At 38.2% G+C, this 22,184-nt stretch overlaps 1 protein-coding gene across 1 annotated transcript; it reads right to left on the bottom strand.

The window, feature by feature from the left end:
* Positions 1–2,057: 2,057 nt before the first annotated feature.
* On the bottom strand, positions 2,058–21,938 carry SMC2 (structural maintenance of chromosomes 2). Its single transcript, XM_010135473.1, has 24 exons — positions 21,771–21,938; positions 20,582–20,731; positions 20,056–20,178; positions 19,089–19,127; positions 18,778–18,888; positions 18,556–18,600; positions 17,809–18,042; positions 16,970–17,119; positions 16,051–16,284; positions 15,008–15,167; positions 12,941–13,058; positions 12,003–12,141; positions 11,636–11,755; positions 11,135–11,339; positions 10,439–10,574; positions 9,333–9,457; positions 8,311–8,504; positions 7,870–8,013; positions 7,421–7,615; positions 6,652–6,852; positions 5,706–5,822; positions 4,207–4,367; positions 3,206–3,353; positions 2,058–2,273 (listed from the first exon to the last, which is right to left on the bottom strand). Exons 1-24 carry the CDS (start codon positions 21,936–21,938, stop codon positions 2,058–2,060), a joined length of 3,633 nt encoding a protein of 1,210 aa, XP_010133775.1.
* Between the last annotated feature and the right edge of the window lie 246 nt (positions 21,939–22,184).

Below are 22,184 nucleotides of genomic sequence, written 5' to 3'. Positions count from 1 at the left end.
AGAGCGTATTCTAGGAACTCTATGAACAGCTGGATTAACAGCTCTGGCCAAGGGTGTTAGGAAGGTTAGAGATGGTATAACTCGTTCTGAATCACAAAGCAATATGTCTTTCTTGTGATTGCAGAACAGATTCACAGCTCCTCTCTAAAGCATGTGCCTATACACAAAACCTACCTGTACAAAAGTTAATTCAGTCAGAGGTTTGATTTATACCCCCCTCGCATTTGTAAACTTGACAGGATTAAAAAAATAAATAAATAGATGTGGCCTTCCTAGAGTTTTTCCTCTAAAAGTGATTGCACTATGTAAAACACACTGTACTTTGCCCAGCGCGGGCATTTCTTGTGCTGCTGCAATGCTTTGTATACCTGGAGTGCAGTGCAGACGTGGCTCTAGCACTCACGTTCTGACCTACAAGCTGTTGCTTGAGTGGATGTAATTGAGAAGTTTTCTAATGTTGCAAGATCTCCATCAAATTCACTGCAGTCTGTACTGTCGAAGTATGTCAGTGATCTGACTGAAAGAAAACCCTCCTGCTTACCAGAAAGGTAAAATTAAATAAAAGCTGCATGACCTGTTCTTCGAAGTGACTGGTGGTGTTTCTTGCTCCCTCTGTGAGCATTTTACAGTGCTCTTGTGGTCCAAATTCAAAGTGCACTCCCTGCCCTCAGGCACTTGCCTGAGGTTGCTTTGGTCTGCAGTGTCAGCTCTTCAGACTGAGGGTGGCCAAGTTTTACAAGACAGTGTCCATGTAGGGGGAACCATGTGAATTTGTTTTTAAGCCAATAGCTGGGTCTCTTGCAAGCAGACAGGGTTACAGCATCTGTGTGTATGTCTTTGAAAAAAAAAATATATTCAGCATATTCAAAATGAGATTTAAAATTTATTTACATAATATTCAGGAACTTACGTAACATTTCCGGACTGTTCCAGACATGAACACAATGGACACATCCCCCTGCTACACAACCCCCCAGTTAAATTTACTTTTCTAAATAGCATTCTGAAAGGAAGATTAAAAAAAGGAAAAAAACAAGCTGAGCAGAGGAGAGCAAGCAAATACAACGTTATGGATGTTAGCTACCAACTGGCTGAAGCATCATCTGGCAAGATGAACGTTGTCAGACCACACACCCTCATCGCGGAGCCTTGCTGCTGCCACTGGCAGGTCCACGTCGCTCTCTCATGGTCCAGCTTGCCACGGTGAGCAGAGAGCTCCCCTTTGGCACTGTGACCAAAGCAGGGTTTCTGCCTTCCAAGTGCCCGCAGCACAGGCATGTTGTTACTTCTGTGTGAAGGCAGCAGGATAACATTGCTTGGGTTCATTGGTCAGGGAGGACAAGGGACATGGAGGGAGGGGGAAAGAAAAAGGCACATCAGGATGTCTGAATTTTATTTCATTATGACCATCCATCCCTATATTTCTTTTTACCTCTGATGTTTAGAGTGCAGAATTAAATAATCAAACTGTAGCACTACAGCAGGAAGTTCAAAACTGAGAAAGCGTTTAATCTTCAGTAGGCAACGCTCAATAAAAATAGGGAGGGAGAAAAGCATAGAGGGAACCAGGTCGTGTAGCTTAAGAAACTTACTGATAGAAACATCAGTGCAGCAAACTGCAAAAATAACTTGAGAGTTAAAATTGTTGATAATTGCCTTGCTCCTTAAAAAACAATGACAGCAGCTTAAAAATCAGTATGCTGCTTTTCTCTGGTATTTGACAGGAAGAGATGAAGGCAGTGTTTACACTTGCAGCAGGTTTTTTGAATCAGATTTCCCTCTTTCAAAGGCTTCAGTTCCTCCTGTTGAGCTCACAGAGCTGCTGTTCATCTACATTTGTGTGAAAATGCTTGCAGAGGGATGAGGGGACACCCAGAGGAGTAAATGTGGCCAGCTCAGCTAATAGTCTCCTGTGAATGTCAGTTCTTAATGAGGTGTGGATGTGAACTAAAAGCTAAGACATAACAACATTTCAATATTAAAAAGAATTCTTTTTAAAAAGAAGTTAAAATCAGAGTTTGTTCCTGGCCCAGCTATAGCCTGCGGCAGTAGAACACTTAAGAAGCTGCTACTGCAGTGAGGAAGTTTCCCGGCGCTGCACGTCTTCTTTTGTCATTCTTACGTACTTCCTGGTCTTCCTCGAGGGCGGAAGCCTTGTTTCTGTTTTGAGGCTGATCATATCTTGCAATAGTGGACACACCGTCCATAAACCTGGTCTTGTAGAGGACATTCGCATTGTTAAACATTCCATCCTTCAAGGACACTACAATAAACTAAAACAAAACGGAAAGCTTAAGGTAAATGCTGCCATCCAAATAAAGAGTTTAAACAACACTGGAGAAGACTTCTAAAAAGATGATTCCTTTTACTTCATCTGGCTTAATGTATTAGTGGTAATTCTTCAGAAAATACTCTGAACGTAACTGAAGCCCAGCAGGACATGCTCAGCAGGTTAACATACACCCACAGCCCAGGCATTTTCCACAGCTAACAACATACAGCTCTGTCCACATCCCAGCACCTGCCCCGGGATGCAGTCCACACCTCAAAACACCCATTCATGGCACATCAGTCACTGGGAAAAACGTTGCCACTGATTTTGTAAGAATGCCAGATAGATAGATAGATCTTCCATAAGCTAAAGATATCACTCAAATTATTTTACAATACTGGTAACAAATGCTCCCCTCCTCTCCTGTGATTTGGAAGGACAGTATCCTACCACAGAACAGATACAGGTACTGCCTTTCACTTGGAGTAGGAAGTTTCTTCAGTTCTACAGTTTTTTCATGCACAGGCCACAGCGATACAGAGATTCTTCCCACTAGCACCTGGCTCATTTCAATAGGGTCAAAAATAAAATATTTTTAAAGCTCAGGTTAAAGAGTTCTAGCAAAAAAAAAAAAGTTCAGGACATGGGTCATGTCTGAAATTGATCATACCACAGATAGATAGATACTCTTCACTATTACTACTACTACCACCTAGTTTTCAGCCACTGTAGCAACTGCATACATTACGATGTAACACTTAGAAGCTTCACAGTTGCTGTATCATCAGTGTAACTTGCAGTTGAAACAAGTTAGAAACACACCACACATCTCTGGAATAGAACACTGGCACAGTTGGGACTCTTCAAGGACAGGCCGCCTCTGAAGATAATGAAGTGCATAAGTAAACGATCACAGAAGTTTCAAGATCATACCTGGGAGTGCCTGAAGTGAGTCTGAATCATCTGCCCAATATTCTGGGTATGAGAGAGATCAAGGGCTGCATCCACTTCATCCAAGATGTAGATTGGGGCAGGTTTAAAGAGAAGCATGGCTAAGATCAAGGACAAGGCCACCAGTGATCTAGTACAGAGAACAAAACAGTTATGTTTTACCCTCTTGTCTGAGAGGCTTTGGCTTATGAACGCATTTGTTTGGTAGTAACGAGATGCTCCCTCAAGAGCAGATTCATGCTATGAGTTCTGAAGAGACAGAGTAACAGCTCTGCCACGACTTCTGACTTGGCCACTTCTGCCAGAAATGGCGAACGTTACCGACTACTTTATCAGAAGATTAGGTTAGTAGGGTGACGATATTTAAAATCATGCTGCTGCTTCACTTATTTTTAACGCTGAGTTTTGCAGTGCTGTGTTTCAGTGGTTTTTTTGAAGCATTTTCTTGAAGCATTCTGTCCTTCAGAGAGTTCCATGTCTGTCTCACCTCTTCCTAATCCTGTTTCTGCTTTTCAGTCTGTTGGATTTTTCCTTAGAAGTGGAAAGAAGCACATACCCTACAGAGCAGGTGTAATCACTCGGAGAAGGGAACTGTCACCATGACACTACTTTAACACTGGGACAGAACTTGTCTGTATAGATTTTTGAGGTTACAGCTCAAAGGCTGGAACATTTAATTCAACTACCTTAGTACTACCTAGAGTTCACTGCAGTTTTCTCAACACTCAATTTTTACATCACTTTTCAGTGGAGAAAAATCTTGTTATCATATGCCAAGTAATGCACTGTTCTGAGTTGGATTCCTCCTTGAGTTCAACTGAATTAATGCCTTCAATATTACGTGAGGTTGGAAAGAGACAGAGTCCCTGACTTGACTTTCCAAACCTGATCTTTTGGAAAGGCAAAAAATTAGTAATCGCCTACACATATCAATTATATATACAATGGCAATGGAAAACAACCAGCCCACAGAGTTCACCAACCTTTGTCCTCCACTAAGTTCTGTTAAGTTTTCCTTCCAGGTGTTTCCTAAGGCAATTCTAAACTCCAGACCATCCAAGACATCATGTGTTGTAGAGGGGACTAGCATAGCTTTGGCTCCTGGTAGAAGCATTGAGAAAATGGAACCAAAGTCTTCATTCACCTGGAAGTCAGACCAAAAAAGGTGTATGTACACGCATTGAATCAAGAGCACAGACAGTTAAAAACTTCATGGTAAGCTGCACTACACTCTGGACACCGTGTCCAATTTAACCCAATGAATTCTTGTGTCTTGAAGATGGACACATACAGGATAGTGACAAAATACTAACATAAGGCGCATGCTGTTGTCTCTGTATTGAGAAGAGAAGCAACACCGAGGGAAATATATAACGGGCACTTTATACTAAGCATTTTAGAAGAATGAGATGAAAGAAATATTGGAAGGCTTCTTAATGCTATCAATCAGCCAAGGAATCGGTTATGTGCTACCTCACATCTGTTAACAATCAATCATTTAATTGTGATTTCTCCCAATTAAAGACAATTAAAAGTATAAGCACCTCACAAGAGGCACACACTGGCATCTTCCCCACTCCTTCACTTCCCAGAATTACTTAAGCAATGTCCACATGTTTGATGGGATGCAATTTTGTAAACATACATTCCTTGATCTAGGAAATATTAATCTGAGAACGCACTTACTCCACCACAATGATGGTTTTAAATGCAATTCACTAATTTTTGCCAAACAATATTTTGCAATGAAATGGTGCCATTTTGTCAATGATATCTTGAATATGGTCAGTAATAATTAAAACTGATACTTCATTTGTGTACGATTTAATCTTACATATAATCTAATCTATCTTAGAGGCAGAAAAGTCCAAGTTCTCCTGGTACAGCAGAAAAGAATGTATCAAGAGCTTTCCATTGGAGAAAGGGGAAAAAATCATACACTTTTGTTACAGTTCATGATGTGAGAGAACTAGTAAGATGGCAGAGCACTTGGGTAACAGAAAGATAAATTAGCTGTTGCTCTATTCCAGTCCTGTCAGGACAGGAACTGTAGCCCAGGTCCGCAGCCCCATATTGTACGGGGCTACAGAGAACCAGAAGATTTTAACTCTCAAATACTGTTTTATGCAAACAAAAAGAAAAGTAAACCGTATCACTGCTTTGTCCAACCTCCGTGTGAGAGACATTGCTTTCAGCATGCTGGTAGCTCAATCTTCCTTAAATTTTTGTGGGTACTACAAGGGAATGGTGAAGTAATTTTGCAGGTTTAACTGTTTCTTTAAGATTCCGAGAGAATTCAGGTCTTATTCTCAAGAGTGAGATAACACAGGAGAAATGAAGTGGCTGTTTTATAATTTTAATACTAGGCAAGAGAGATCAGTACTGGAAAGAGACATCTTTTTTCCATGCAAATATGCAAAACAGTAATCTAAGAAATCCGATCCTCTGCTAAAATGTGAGGATTAGATTTCAAGTGTCATACCTTTTTCCAAGCAATATTTAAAGTTTCAGTCTTCCTCTGGTCAAGTTCTTCAATAGTTGCAAGGATTTTTAACTTGTCATTCTCTACAATTCTTTTTTTTCTTATTAATTCATTGTACTAGCGCAATGAGAAGAAAAGATAGATTTCAGTGAACTTTGTGCTCAAATACATTTTGTGCTTATCTTACAATTTCACTGTTTATCAGTTTTCTAACTATGAAATAAATAGCTGTTAACCACAAGTTGAAATCCAAAGTGTTCCTTTAGCTGTATGTGGGATTTAAGTTTTAGGATATTATTTGCAGATTAAAGTATTACAATTTTCAATAGGCAAAGGGGAAGACAAACATTACTCTGAAAGTTAAACTCCCCTTGGAAGTTAATCACATTTCATTTGCTTTTTCATAGAAGAAAGGATGCTTCTGGAGGCTGATAGGAAGAACAGGCCAATTCTAATCATGAAACTGCTGGAAAAGTTGAAGTGTCAGTCAGTGGACAGTTTCGAGACAATCCTGAAATACCTTCAGGCTATTGTGCTTAAAGATGACCAGTTTTTTCATCTTCATTTTTCCTTTCATCTGCAAGCTTTGTTAAAGTATGTAATTCTCAGATAATGTAATGGACACCATGAAGCTTGCCTAGTGATGCTGCTACCAATTTAAGACAATTGACTGAGGTAGGGAGGAATGAAATTATTATTATTCCATCTGAAGTCAAGACTATGCATAACCTAGAAAACTAGTGTGCAAGTGAATTGTTCAGAAATGTAAGATTAGTATATATTTAAAAAAAAAACTAACAAAAGGTTTCCTGCTGTCTCATGAAAGTTCAATTATATTTTTTAGTGTACTCAGAAACAGAGCATACAAAAACACAAAGCTACATTATACATGATACCATATACCCGAACTGCCCAATCTTTACATGTTAAAGCACAGAATGCTTACCCTCTCCTCTGTGTCAGAAAGCATGTTCATAGCTCTCATGTTCACGTTTCTCCCCAGCTTTGCTTTAGACTCCTGCAATTTCTGCAGATTCTCAGCTGCTTCTCTAGGATCATTAGCTTTGAAGTCATAGGCTGTGTTTGGCTGACCAAAAAGTGATTTATCTGCAGCTATCCACTCATGCTCTTTCAGCATTCTGGTCACCTGTAAATAAGAAGATATGCTGAGGGTTGTTTAACTTTTTTCCTTTTCAAACGTAAATGATAAATAATTAAATCTGGAAAAAAAAAATCCAGATCCTGAAATTCTCTACAGCACTCTACAACATTAATTCTGTCCTAGCACAGCACAGGTGCATACCTTTACAATGCTTCATGTGATTTCCAAGACTGTAGATGAACCAAAATTTTAAGGAAGCTTTCACATGCACCCATCACATTGACTTGGAACATGTTTTTCTACATCTGGACAAAGCCATTGTCACTAAATGTCAGGATTAGCTTATTTAATTAGTTAACTCATTTGTCCATACAGTCAGAGTGTTCTTCTCATTGACTGACCTCTCACTCTGATCTAGTCTCTATTAGTCCATACTGATAAGCCTCATTACAATTCACAATTACCACCCCTCCTCCTGGGGTAAAACTTCTCATGTCAAGAGCCGCAAATATGACAGCACTTAGTAAAAAAGCAGGCTACTTTGTTTGCACGTGTCAAGGGAAATAACCACTCTTGGTTACAAGGTGCAAGGAAAACCACCATTCTGAAATACCTTGGCAGCTGCATCAATAGTGTCTTGATGATGTTTGCTGATGTTGTTTTCTAATGTTTTAATCTGAAGCTGCAATTCATTATTTTGTTCTCTGTATTTTGCCCTCTCTTTAGCTTTGGCTTCAATTGCTTTGTCCTGTAACAGAATTACTCCCTTTTGCTTGGACAGCTCCTCCTGTGATTTCTCTACAGATTCCTGAAAAGCAAATCAAACAGCCACGTATTAGCTTCTTTTAAAGGCTGATGTTAGCTATTAGAAAAGAAGGACACAATAAAGAAGGAGAAAAAATACACATGGTAATTAAGCCAAAAACTAACCATCTGGGCTAAACATAACCCAGTGCTGGCAAGAAAATCCTCATGACAAGATACAAACTATAATTTGAGTTTTAGGGGATCCTATCTTCCATAACATCAAAACAGGTAAGGAAACATAGTATTCACTTTTACCTTTGTCTTAGACAGTTCATCTGCCATAGCATTCACTTGCTCCTGGTAGGATTTGATTGCTTTCTCTGCAGCCTCTATCCGTTGTTTAAAGGAGGCCTGTTCTTGTTTTAGCCCTTCAAATTCCAGAACTAAAGATTCAAGTTCCTGGGGAGATGTTTTCAAATTTATCACAATTACACTTACACATAAAGAACTAAGATTCAGGTTGATGTAGTGAATACTGTAGAAGATTAACAGTACCCATTCTTCAGCAAGGGGACAATCTCAACAGAAGAAAAAAAAAAAAAGGCATCAGCATTTTCTGTGTCAGTGATTACAGAGTAAACATCTAAGTTTAAGTTCCAAAACTGACAGTATTAAAACTTCAAGAGAATTAAAACTTTCTGGTTACTGTTATCACTTCTGACATGGAGAAAACTGTCAACAAAGCTAAAGTTTTACCTGCTGCTTTTCTTTCACTTGTTTGCTTGAAGTGTCCGCTTTCTTCTTGGCACCATCTAGTTTCTGCTGGGCATTTTTCAGTTCTTTTTCAGATTCTGCTTTTGCATTTTTCATTTTATTCTCTAATGCCTTGTATTTATCTTCTGCTTTCTTTTGGTTCTCTTCAGTTTTCTTTAATGTCTCTTCACACTCCACTGAATCGAAAGTACAATACTGAGATTGGGCATTGTTCTTATCTTTAAACGTCCATCCTGAACAACAACTGAAACAAATCGTCTTTGCCTCTAACAGAAAGAAGTGGTTGTGTGTTTGCAAGTTACTGCTGTCAGCTATTTCAGTGGTTATTCCAAGGCAGCATGCTATTGTTACCAGTTATCGTTAGGTTACCAAAGAGACAACTTTAAAACTAATGAAAATAAGCCTTTTTTTCTTTTTTGGGGGGGCAAGTATATGCCAAATCACACGATCAAGTAATTAATCAGATGGCTACCTAATAATACATCACCCAATCCCCAGAATACTGTATCTACATATATCACCTCTGTCCATCTTTAGATGTTTTGATGTTTTTCTTATTGCTGCATTGGCTTCCTTTTACAATTTTCCTTAGCTATATGAACTGTACTTCTTCCCACCTTTTTCTTGGTATGCAAACTAGTTATACTGTTAACCTTAAACACCTACAGAAACAGATAGCTTGGAAAAAATAAAGATTACTCAAATAGAGGCTAAATCCCTTCTAGAACTTCCCAGAAAAGTGATTTTTCCTTTTATAAATACAGTATATAAAACAATAAGAATAAAACCTTTACTACAAGAGAATGACCAACCTTATGGGAATTACCTCTATGCAAGTCTATTGCAATTACATATTTGTTACATATTCCAAAATACAAAGTTAGTATTTTCAAAGCAAAAAGTATTTTTCTCTGAAGCAAAAACTCTGCCACTCAAGCAGCCGAACATCCATCTCATTCTCAGCAATTAGTTTTCAGTTAAAAGATTAAGAACACATTTGTCACCAATGGTTTTCTCCAGGGCAAGCAGCTCTTCCTCTTGTTTGTGATAAGCACTTTGATGAAGCTTTGCCTTCAACAGCTCTGCTTCCTCAGACTTCACCTCCCACTGCTGCTTCAGTTGCCGGTACCTTTGAAGGCAATAAGGACAGACGCTGCTATAGTGAAGGGTACCCAGCACCTCAGTTCCACAGCTGAAGTAAGCAGATAAATACTTACGCTCCCATTCAAATGTAAGATAGACACAGTGATGACTGTAGCACAAATAAGCCCAAGTGCATTAAAGTCTGATATAATCTAATGTTAACTGAATTTTGCAGGTAAGTTTTTATATATGTAAACTCCTGGTTACGTAGCCCTTATAAAACATATTAAACACAAACAAATGCAACATATTGACCTTGACAACAATTCAGAGTTCATGTTTTTCCAAGCAGCAGCATGACAGATTCTAGATTGAAGCACTACAGAAAATATATATAAAAGCGAAACTTATTTCTGCCTTTTGGTTATATTTCTGCAAATCTACTACAACTCAAAATAACAGCTGGTAGGGAGCACACTACCTCCTAACTCGGAACTAGCTCCTTATGGGATTATGACGGAACTGACTAAACATATTTTTATATTCCATCTTTTAGAAAGATCTTCAGTAACTGAGCAGCTGAAAATCAAAGATCCTTTAAATTATTTAATTTAAATTCTTACAGCAGTGTTACTCAGATAATCCCCTTTACTATCTCCATACTTTCCTGGGAGAAAAATAAGCCCTATCACAAACTGAACTTCTGTATCAGGTTAGAAAATACAGCTGGAACAGATCCATTCTTCAGTGGACTTAATGAAACTTCGGAAAACTGCCAGGTATTTCAAGAAGATATTATTGTAAGCCATTTTCCCCCCTGTATTACCCAAGTTTTGTTGCATGTGTTATCTAAAAACTACATTTGCTTGTTGATTGCTGTACTTACAAATTAAACTGGGGGGAGAGAGGGAGGAGGGAAGAAGAGAATTACTTCCTGCATACCGTATTCTCAACAAGCCCTATGCCCTCCAAAAATTTACTCAGTCACATAAGAGAAATGATTGACATTTTATAGGCCAAACCTTACTTTTCAGCAACACTCTTCAACCTTGCCAGCTCATTCTCTACAGTTTCCAGTTCAGATTCCTTTGTCTTCAGTTCTACTGCAACATCTTTCATTTCTTGAAGTTTAGACAAGATAGGTGCAGCCTGTGAGGACGCACCTGTTCAAGGAACAAAAAGCAAAGTCAAGGTAATTTCAAGCAGACTAATGGATTCATCACTGGCAAACAACAGATTCTAAATGTTAATAACGATGCAGGTTGATGATTTATTTTAGTTACAAAGCAGAGAGGCTGCTGAAGTTACCGTTCTCAGTGGAGAAAGACTATCTCTGCCATCACAGGATTTAGTTCTGCAGACTTTGAATCCTACACGTGCATTTCTTGAGAAATCAACTAACTTTTCATAATTTATTAATCATTAATTACTTCAAAAAGTGCTCCAGTTCAAAACACTTCTCCTTCCAAGAGGGTTATATAGTCAAAGATCTAACTACTTAAAATCGAAACTATTTTATGAAAACAATTTGCCATTCATTTTTTCTTAGTCTAATCAATCTTACCTCAGCTCAAGACCGACAAATCTTTGCTCAAACAGATCATATTAACCCCAGTATGAGTACAAACAAAAAGCTTACTGTTCATTTTTATAACAAACATGCAAAGCAGCAGACAAAACAACAAACACACAGTATTCTTATGAGAATAAAACCATCCATTGCCTCCATGCAGAGTGCCCTGGGGGTCAAACGTATCTCCATCCAGTGTAACGCTTCGTGTCATTATCCGTTTGTCAAAGGTCACTTTCTTAGCGTTATCCATGTTATTACAGATCAAAGTGCTTCCAAAGACATATTCCATTGCTTTCTGCAGTTCAGGTTCATATTCAACTACAGAAAGGGCTAAATGTGCATTATCACGACCAGCCTAGAAAATAAAAGAAACGCAGTTAGTGTGTTTAAGTTACAAGAATTCTCAAATGTAATGTCTGTCTTTTCTTGATAAAAACAACATTACATTTTAAAATAATTTCAGTTTAAAGTGGAATAATTACAATCCATTTAAACACTGCATAGCCAAAAGGATACAAGGGAAAAAAATAAAACCAAGATACCCTCAAACCCTGTTGAAAATGTTATTAGATAACCATTAAGCCCACGTTTTTAGCAAAGAAACAAAATGAAAAAAGTAAAATGGTGTAAATAGTGTATGTATTTACATACCAAGGTTTGGGCCAACTTCACCGTGTTTTGTCCAACACACCTGGCCGAAATTTTGTTTAGTGGAATGATGGTGTATCGACGCTTCAGTTCACCTTTTTCTAAAAGCTTTTTGCCAGTAACCTCAAATGAGAAGAATTACAAAGCACACCTGAATGCAAAACTGAACGGGTAAAGACAGACAGCAAGGCATTGCAAGAGGAATATACTGTTGCCAGCAACTATGTACAACTCCCTTGACCCAATTTAAACATGTTCGTGGCTCCAAACCACGTCTTCAGCATTCAGTAACAATGCACATGCTTGCTAACCCTGAATCACGTGACCTCATCTCAACATCCAGAGTACTGTACTGAAGCAATAAACATACCTCTGTGTCCACAATAATGTTATAGAGCTTCCCTCCGGCCACCGCTTCTAGGGCTTTTGCTTTGGACAGATCTTTTACAGTGATAAGAGACACAACAGGGCCTTTCACATGGTTCGGATTCCAATTTTTTTCTGGATCTCTTAAAATAAATTTAAATTATGGTAATCACGTTTGTTTCTCTCCCATATATCATAAAAACTTTATATTTAAAAAGTCATACTGCTTATTATACTAGTATAAGAAATTCTAAATTCTACCAGCCAAAAAAAAAAAAAAACCAACACAGAAAAGGCTCACATTAAATACTTCAGGGCAAGAGACTTCTCATTAAATAGTCAGTTACAAAGTCATTGGAAGAATGTCCTTCCTGATTTTGGCATAACTTGTTCACACAATTTTCAACTCATTTTTACTGTAGGTTCTATTATTAGCACAGCTATAGGAATATGTTCAGACCGATCATTATGTAAATGAATAAATCTGTGGATACATATCTGATTGGTGGAGACAGATACAATGTTGACCTCCACAGAGCAAGACTGCTGCTCTGAGTACTCAGGCAGGACTCTGAAAAGTAGTGATTACGTATTTTTGCAGTTTAGCCCTTTGGATTCTATGGTTTTAGCTGCTGAAGGTGAGTTATGGCTTGCAAACACCACCATATAAAATTTTAAAATTCCAGTGACTTTGATAAAGCTGTCATTAAAAAATGACTGTATCACTTTCCCCGCTGCCCGTTAATTCAGTTAACATTTCCTGACTTCCCCAACCTACTCCCCTTTGCTTGCATTGTGGGTAGATCATCATTATTCCCTGGCTGTAAAAGAAAGGCAACAGCTAAGCATTTGATGGAATTATCTTGCAAGTCCCATAAGCTACACATAAAATGCTCCAAAAAGCACTTTCAGATGTCTTTTAGGATAACACCGAGATCTTACTTGTATTCAAACTGTAGATGAGGAAACTTTGCCATTAAGCCTTCATACAATTCTCTCAGCTGGGTGATATCATGAATCAATGCCTTCTTTTTTGCTAAAAGAGCTTCTTCTTTCTCTTCTGAAGAGTTGAACACAAGCAGCAGACAAACATCCAGAGCACAGAAATCTATTAGCTTAAAAACTGGTACACTACACTGCTCATCCACATACATGTAGAGAATACTTGATTGAAAGACTTTCTAAAATTCTTTGTAAATTTTCAGTTTAGCCAAAATAACACTATCACAATACCAAACATGCAGAGAGAGTGTTTAAAGTCTAATGTGCATCTCTGAATGCCATGCTGGAATATCAATTTAGTATTGAGTATCTTCTGCAACAAACATTATCTGGCATAAGAAACAAGTTCAAGAAGTGTGTTAGGTAGGGAAAATGAGGAAGGAATAGTGCAGTTGGTCTCTTTTTCCATCTAAATTTTAGATGGAATTTAAATTTACCATCAAACTTTAAAACATTTGTTCTAAAGCTTATAATAGCGAATTATTTTAAACAATTTTCTGTGGAAGACAAGAGCTTGCAGAACTTTGACCAGAGAAATGTCTTTATGGGTGAAAGTACTATACTTGTTTTTTCAGATCCTTCTTCAACTGGGTCTGGCTGGGGTGGAGCTAACTTCTCCCTCAGCAGCCCTTACAATGCTGTGCTTTTTATTTTCAGCAGAAAGCTGTTGCTAACACACCAGTTTTGGCTACTGCTGAGCAATGCTCTCACAGCATCAAGGCTGTCCCTCCAGTTCCTCCTCCAAAGGCCAGGAGACTGGGGTAGGCAAAAAGTTGGGAGGGGACATAGCCAGCCCAACTGACGTAAACAATATTCCATACTATATAAAGGGGTCTCAGCAATAAAAACCTAAGAGCAAGAAGGAGGGGAGGGGGCATTAATTATTAAGGCATTATATTACATTATGTGTCTTTCAGAACAGCCACTCTGCATACTGAGGCCCTGCTTCCCAGGAACTGGATGGACATTGCCTACTGATAGCAAGCAGAGAGTAAATCTTTTTGTTTTCTTTTGCTTCTGTCTCTGACACCACCAGTGCCAGCTGCCTCCAAAACAGACCTGCTGCTGGCCAAGGCCATCAGCGATGTTGGTAGTGCCTCTGTGGTAACACATTATAGAAGGGTTAAAAACCGCTGCACAACAGCAGTTGGGAGGGAGGAGTGAGAAATGTAGGAAAGAAACACCTCTGCAGACACCAGAAGGAGGAGGGGGAGGATGTGCTCCAAGTGGTAGAGCAGAAATTCCCCTGCAGCCTGTCACGAAGCCCATGGTGAACAGGCTGTCCCCCGGCAGCCTATGGCAATCCACAGTGAAGCGGATATCCACCTGCAGCCTGTGGAGGATCCCACGCTGGGGCAGGTTGACACACCCTGAAGGAGGCTTTTACCCTGTAAGAAGGCCACACCGGAGTAGGCTCCTGGCAAGACCTGTAGACCCCACTGAGGAGCCATGCTGGAGCAGTCTGCTCCTGAAGGACTGCACCATGTGCAAAATCCCGCACTGGCGAAGCTCGTGAAGAACTGCAGCCTGTGGGAAGGATCCATTTTGGAGGAGTTCACTGAGGACTGTATTCCACAGGTTGAACTCTAAGGTGTGAGGAGGAAGGCGTGGTGAAGACAATTTGTGATGAACTGGCTGCAACTCCCCATTCCTGTCTGACTGCACTGCTCCAGGGGAAGAATCAGAGAAAATCTCTAAGAAGGGAGGGGTGGAGGGGACAGCGTTTTAAGGTTTGTTCCTATTTGTCATTTTCCTACTCTATTTGATTGGTAATAGATTAAAATAATTCCGCTAAGTCAAGTTTGCTCCTGACAGCAACTGGTCAGTGACCTCCTTGTCCTTATCTCGACCCACAAGGCTTTCATCAGATTTTCTCTCCCCTGTCCAGCTGAGGAGGTGAGTGAATAAAGCAGTTTGGTGGGCACCTGGCAGCCAGATCAACCCACCATACTTTTTATATTCCTTTTGAGATTCCCTCAAAATTATGGACCAGAAGTCTGTACAGACCTTCATAGTTTAGATCCTTCATTTGACTCTCTAGTTTTTCTTTTGTTTCTCTGAGAGTTTCAAATGCTGCTTTGTCTTTCTTGTAGCTTCCATCTATCTTCCTAACTTCAGCTTGTTTTTTCTTTAATTCTTCTTGTGCATAATTCAACTTCATTTGAGCCTGTAAGGAGTAGGAAAACAGAAAAGGAAACAGAGTAGGAAACAGAAGATCTCCAAAAACTTGCACTAACAAGGTGCTGATATCATTTGTAAAAATTACCACTGGTTGCAGAAATACCAAAAAGCAGCCTTGGTTTTTTGCAAGTAAGGGCACAAGTGATTTGGAAATAAAACCATAAATCATGTACTTAGATACAATAACTTATATTGGCACATGAATAGAGTTTGAGAAAAAAACAAAATAAAGTAGTGTGGGACACAGCTCTCCTTGTTATTTTCCACAAAAGAGATTTTCCTTCAACTGAGACAAGCAACATGCACTTCCAACTCTGAAAATTTAAATGCCAGCGTGAGAACTACCCCAGCAGAGGTTTCCTATCTTAAGACACAAGAAGTGGCATCTGTTTCACTCATGTGACTAGCACACAATTTAACTGAGGAGAAAATCATTTCTTCTGAACTCTCCATTCGCAGTCTCATGCATCTTTGTTTTGATTCCATAAATTTTACTATAGGAATCTCAGTAGTACAAATGCGTATCATGGACAGCAGTCTTAATTTCTTCTTATCCAATACGGTCAGTCACTTGAATACTGCAAGTCTTTATGTCTCAAATGCCAGTTTCTGTACTTCCTCACAGCAATGTCATAGCTCTTCCCTATTTGTCTGTATCTACGGAAGGGTATTTTACTTATTTTTAAAAATGACAAATTACTCGGTTTATCAAAAAGTCACATTAATGCAGATGCCAACTTGTAAAATATGTTGCACAGATATTCTGAAATCTTTTCACTGACCTTTCAAGAGTGTGTCATTTGCTTTTCAGACAATTTTCAAAAGAAGCAGGAAGGCTGGTCTGAGACAGGCAGAGCTTTTGTTCTTACCTGCTGAGCCTCTGTAACTGCTTTGCTGATCTCATTTTTGCAGGTCATCATCTGCTCAGCACAAGTAGCTTCTTCCCCATCACCATTGTTGGACAAGCCAGCAGACATAGCATTAAAATGCTGTTGTGCTGCAGCTAAAGCATCTGCATCTTTTTCACTCGCTTCCTGTAAAGCTTTTAGTTCTCCCTCCATCTTCTTTACTTTTTCCTCCTTTGACATTAATGCTTTGGAATCCTTCAACAAAACAAAGAGCAAAACCAAAAAAAAAAAAAGGAAGAGAGAACCTGAGTCCCATTAACTTTAAATTCATGTTCTTTAGATCAGGATCTAAGAGTAGCTTCATCAACAACATTTCTATCACCTTTTGTTGGATTTTGTGATCTTACAATTTGTCTCTGCATGTTTTCAAGTGTGTGCTTGCCCCATGAGTGCACAGAAGATGTACAGAAAGATGAAATATAGGAAGGTGGCAACTCCAAGAACTAGGAGAAATAACCCTTTCTTCCCAATATCTAAAAATTAAAGTATTCTTCAGTGTTCCTCTTGCATTAAAAAAACATCAGCTGTCAGAAATGTGCAATGTAGAAATCTCTCTCTTATAATTTTAAGAATACCACACGTCCAGAAAGCGTACTCCTTTTGAAGCTATAGGGATCTCTCCTGAGCTTAACAGATGGTTGGAAACTGTAAAGAGTTGCAGTTTCTTTGTATATTCATCGCGTTTGTTTCTAATGGGAACCTACTACCTATGCTGCACAAATCGAACAATGCCCTTACCATGTTTCTGCCTTCCTGATGTAATTCTTCCCATCAGGAATTTTTTACCATAGGAGTTTTGTTAATAGACAAGAAAAACCAGCTGTTCCCCTCAGTCTGAATTAATATAGTGTTTAAAGAAAATCATATATAAAGGTCTTACCGCCTTCATACTTTTTACCAGTTCTTCATACTTAATCTCTTCATTTTTTAAGTTTTGCTTCTTGAGATCAAGGGCACTTTGTGCTTTAGTATGAAGTTTTTGAATTTCTGACAGAGCACCTTCCAGTGAATGGAGCGTACCATCAACCTCCTACAATCAAAAATAAAGAAAATTTAATTTAGGTTAAGAAACTGATGGAGTATTTGTAATATTTCATCTTCTGTTCACAGCTATATGTAGAAAGATATAAACATCCGATCAAGCAGGCAGTTAGACTCCAATGCAAACAGGTCAGAACATCTCTTCCCTCTGAAATTCAAACTAAATTGAAGCCGCTACTGAAGATCTACTTCATCCCATATCATGGGACACTGTCCCTGTACAAAAGTTGCATTTAGGCATCCAAAGACCGTATAAGCCATCCTGTATCTAACCAAATTTACTGGCCTCAAAACAGAGATTGGTACTGAGCTTTGTTGAACACGAGTTTAAAACTTGAAGTGTGTTTTTTTTAGATACATTGACAAAAACGGAGGAAAAAAAAGACCTCTGGGAAAACCTACCACTGAGTGCACAGAATGGAAACATGAGGGCAAACAGTTTATACTCTTCAGTAATTATTAATTTACAGAGACTGGAAGTAAAGCATTTCAGACAAATGAGAACTTTAGATGTATGACATTTAGACAATAGCTGAGTGACAGTGAGCAGTGTATAAACTAAACAACCTATCAGAAGATAAAAATTCAAGGGTATATTATGTGTAAAAATAATTCTCTTCTCATTCATACAAATTCTTGTATTCACATATTCAGACAAGCATGACTGTTCACACTTACCTTATCCCTTTTCTTTTCCATCTCCACTATTTCTTCATCAAGTTTTCTCACCTTCTCTTCAGTTTCAGCCACTGATTCCTGAAGCTCCTCTACCTTAGCGTGCATTTCCTTTAATATGTCAGCAGAGGATGACTTTGTCTCTTCAGCCACCACAAACTCATAAGCTATACACAAGCGGCTTAAGTGTTCCATTGTTCGTACCACTTTTTGGTATTCTAGATACGATGATCGATCCTGAAAGGACAACGGTAAAAAAAACCTAACCGCTGAAGTTTGCTGGAAAAATAATATTAAGTGGGACTTACACAGAAATCTTCTAAGCATTTCTACTAACATTATTATTAGTAATTAAGAGGAAGGATGCTCTATGTTAAGTAATATATTCAGTATTGTACATTGTAGGCCTGCTTAGGAAAATCTTAGATAAAGCAATACTCGTACAAATGATTGTATGGCAGAAATACCACTTGACACAAGTTTTTTAAGAATTAAGACATGTCTTTATCTTCTATTTTTACCTAGTTCTCTTGTTTACTCTTCTCCCTATATTGCCCCTCTAAGGTTTCCTGTAAGTCTTGAATATCACATATTCTGTATTCAGACAGAAGATAAAATTTATCTCTCTTAGAAGATTCTACAAAGCTTAAAAACGTGCGATTGTTTTAGTCACCACATACTGGTTCAGGGTTGCTGAAAGTACTTTTTCAGCACTTTAAGGGCTCTACCACTCTTCTAATTTTTCCATACCTCTCTCAATTTCTGCAAAGTTGGATTGATCTCCTCATTTAAGACCTGAAACACAGAACAAAGCATTTATATACCAATTTTTAAAAGTCTCATATATCTAAGCACAAATACTAGTTTCAGGTGCAGAAAATAAATATTCCACAAGTTAAAAAGAACACTACACTAGTTACTCAGGTATCTTTAACAAATATAAAAGAAAGTATACTTTCCAACATGTAGTACCTTTCGAATCTCTTTCAGTTTGACTTCCTTCTTCTCTATGGTTTTCTGGACAGTTATTTTCTTGCATTCATACATTCTAGTACCAGCTGCTTCTTCAACCATAGCTAAAATCTAAAATAAAGCAATGTGCCAGAAGTTTGATGTTTTTTCTTACGTTACATACATTCAACTCAGTTCTGAGTTGGACCTCTCATCTCCCTTCAACACCTTTTTTTTTTTTTTCCTGTCGTCCTCCCTACCTCAATATTGATTCTGGTCATTCAAAACAAATCAGTAAAACTTCAGACCAAAAATTCCCACAACTTTCTTACCTCTTGTGGCTTCATATTTAGAACTTTGGTAATTCGTCCCTGGTGACAGAAAGATAAAACAAGAATGGCATTTCCTGTGTACCACGCAACAGTAAAACCAAAAAATCCTAACCCAAAATACCCCAATCATTTTTACACTTTATAACTTCAAACATGATTTGGTTTTGGTTTTTTTTTCCTACAGTGGTGATCTTGTTTACTCAACTGTTAAGCTCTTGAACATTCACGCAAATTCCTTCTTCAGGCAGCAAGCTTGAAATGGCCCTTTTATCTTAGGTTCATCCTCCACATTCTCATTACATCTTAAAGGAGTAAGTGCCTGTTTTGTTCTAGAGTCTCACTGAGATCATGATGTTGAATAAGATCTTATATAAGTAATAAACTGACTTTTTGGAGATTTAGCTTATATGTAACCCTGGGGAAGCAGAATCAGTGTAAAACTGCTCTTCTACCTCCCACCCCCCACAAGTTGAGACAGATCCATTTGAAACAGTAAATCCTGCTCTGTTTTATTATTCCTTGCAAATATTTCAGGGGTTTGTCCAGTCCCTGTGTCGATGTTCACAGGCATCTTTTCAATTGGTCAGTTCCTCCCTTGTTAATTGTGACTTCAGAAGGCAGGTATATCAACATTCAAAATATTACCTAGCACGGAACACACCTAACAGGAAAGAAGATCTCTTGGTTTTTTAGCTTAATAATACAAACAACGGCTATTTGTTAAAGAGAGAAATATGAAAATACAATTGAAATTTGTTTTAGAAAAAGCTTGCTACATGAGATCCTGTGCTACAAGACACATGTTTTAGGGTCAAACTATGCTGTACGGGAACAGCTTAGCAAACATTTGATTTTTACTTAATAAGAAGTTGCTTTCCTCTGATTAGGTGTTCTTGAACTACCTTTCCTGCCTCAAATTTAGTGCAACTTCTATTCTTTTTGGATTTTATAAAGATGCACATCACACCTGCATAATGAGGAAGTGAGGGTTATTGACATTGAGTCCAACAGAACAGAAGAGATCCTGTACACGCGAGCTGGTAGCATTCACACCATTGATAAGATACTTATTTCTACCTCCAACGATAATCTGGAGAAGGAAAAGAAATGGAAGAAACTTTAAATTATTTTAAAACAACCTGACACTATCAGAATATAAGCTGTAATAAAGAATTAAAAAATCTGAGCAAAACCCATATAACATATATTTGCAGACACACATATATGCAACTATACAGATCAAACCATCTTATAAGACTGAAGAGATGTTTAAGATGTTTACATAAACCATAGGAAAGATCAGTCATTGAGGGCAATATTGACAAGAAAATTTCCTAACTCCACAAATTTTCACTTCCTTTTTTAAACCTGGGAGACATCCAAAAGATGCTCCTTTGTTCTTGTACACCAAATTTAACACATAGTTCAGATTTTTAAGAGGGAGATATAAAAGAAGATGAAAAAGACACAAAATACAGATATTACAGACTCACCTGCCTAGTGATGGTGATTTCGTCATTAGCTTCTAATCCCAGTGGACTTTGTTTCTTGTCAGAATTATCAAAGGTAATAGACACAGTTGCTTTATTAATTCCTGCTTGCCCACTTTTATAAACTAGATCTTGCAAGTTGGAAGCTCGCACCTGAATTCATGGACAAGATAAATACACCTTTGAGAGAAATTCATTACACCCAGCTTCAGGGCACTACTTTACCTTTTAGAGAAATGAATGGAAAATACGCAAATCTAGCTTGTAGATTTAGGAGTTCACGTGAGTGACAGACATAAGGGAGCTGCAAGGTGCCAGTATTGTAAAACCACAGGCACAGTGTGCTAGTCTACTTATAATAAGCCAGCTAACTGTTTCTGGATGAGATTCCTGATAAAAACTGAATGTTAAAAAAAAAACCCAGATGACTAGTTCAGTCACCAGTATATTTACTTAAAGAGGATATATTATTCACGATGCAGCTCATAGAGAAATTAAACAGGAAGTGTTCCTTGGAGGTCTACTGTATTTGTCTATGATCGGAGGGAGAGGGAGAATAAAAAAAAAAAAAAAAAAAAACCACCGGCAGAAAAGGATTTAAACTGTCTACTGTATTTGTCTATGATCGGAGGGAGAGGAAAAAAAAAAAAAAAAAAAAAAATCACCTGCAGACAGAGATTCAAACTGATGTCAGAGCACATAATTCAATTTTTTTTTTTTTAAGGAGTAAAGCAGATGTGTCATTTTTTAAGTAACAGGCATTGCAGGAAAAACAGTTTTGGTTTTTTTTTGATGAAACAGTCGTCTAAATTTAAAGATCTAATCGGCAGTGAAAAAGTTTATTACAGACAAAGAAGTTAGTGCCTTTAGCTGCAAAAGACCTTGGGCTTGAGGCTGATACCTTTTAAATGGATACTTTTAGTCTTATATTCTATGCTGCACACTTTGAGCAGTATATTGATGTGACTGTAGCTATTGTGGTAGTATACTGATGAAACTGGAACTACACCTTAATGTGAGAATGAGCAAGAATGACAGAGAACTAGTTTTACGAAATGAAAAACACCAAATAAATAAAAGTTGGGTTTTTTTGACAGAAGCACCACTTCAGGTTTTCTATCGGAGATCACTCAAGAAAGCAATATGAAACACTTCTGACAGAAAACCTTTCTTAAACACCCTCTCTCTTTACCTGTGATAGATTGGAGATTCCCAGCACGAAACAGATTGAGTCCAAGATATTGGACTTGCCACTACCATTCAAGCCAGTAATGGCATTGAATAATGGGTCAAAGCCACTAACTTCTGTCCTCTGAGCATAGGATTTAAATCCTTCAAGAACAATTGACTTGATGTACATCTTCTCTATGTTCCTAAGGGACCAGGCAAAGTATTCCGTCCAAGAGTATGACGAAAGGTATCTGGATTACAGTTCTAGACATTTCAAAGACAAAAAGAAAAAAAAAAAGTAAACGAATCTTACTGCATGCCAAACAAACAGCTATATGAGTGAGAAAACGTGAAAAAGAGCACGGAAAGGTGCCTTTTACAACAAAAAGAATACGCATTTATAAAGGGACAGTTCCAAGTGGCCCCAGATCCCGGA

The sequence above is a fragment of the Buceros rhinoceros genome, unplaced genomic scaffold (genome assembly GCF_000710305.1).
Source record: "Buceros rhinoceros silvestris isolate BGI_N320 unplaced genomic scaffold, ASM71030v1 scaffold12034, whole genome shotgun sequence".
NCBI lineage: Eukaryota > Metazoa > Chordata > Aves > Bucerotiformes > Bucerotidae > Buceros > Buceros rhinoceros.
Note: the sequence above shows the minus strand (reverse complement) of the source record. Positions and strands in the feature narration are given on the sequence as shown.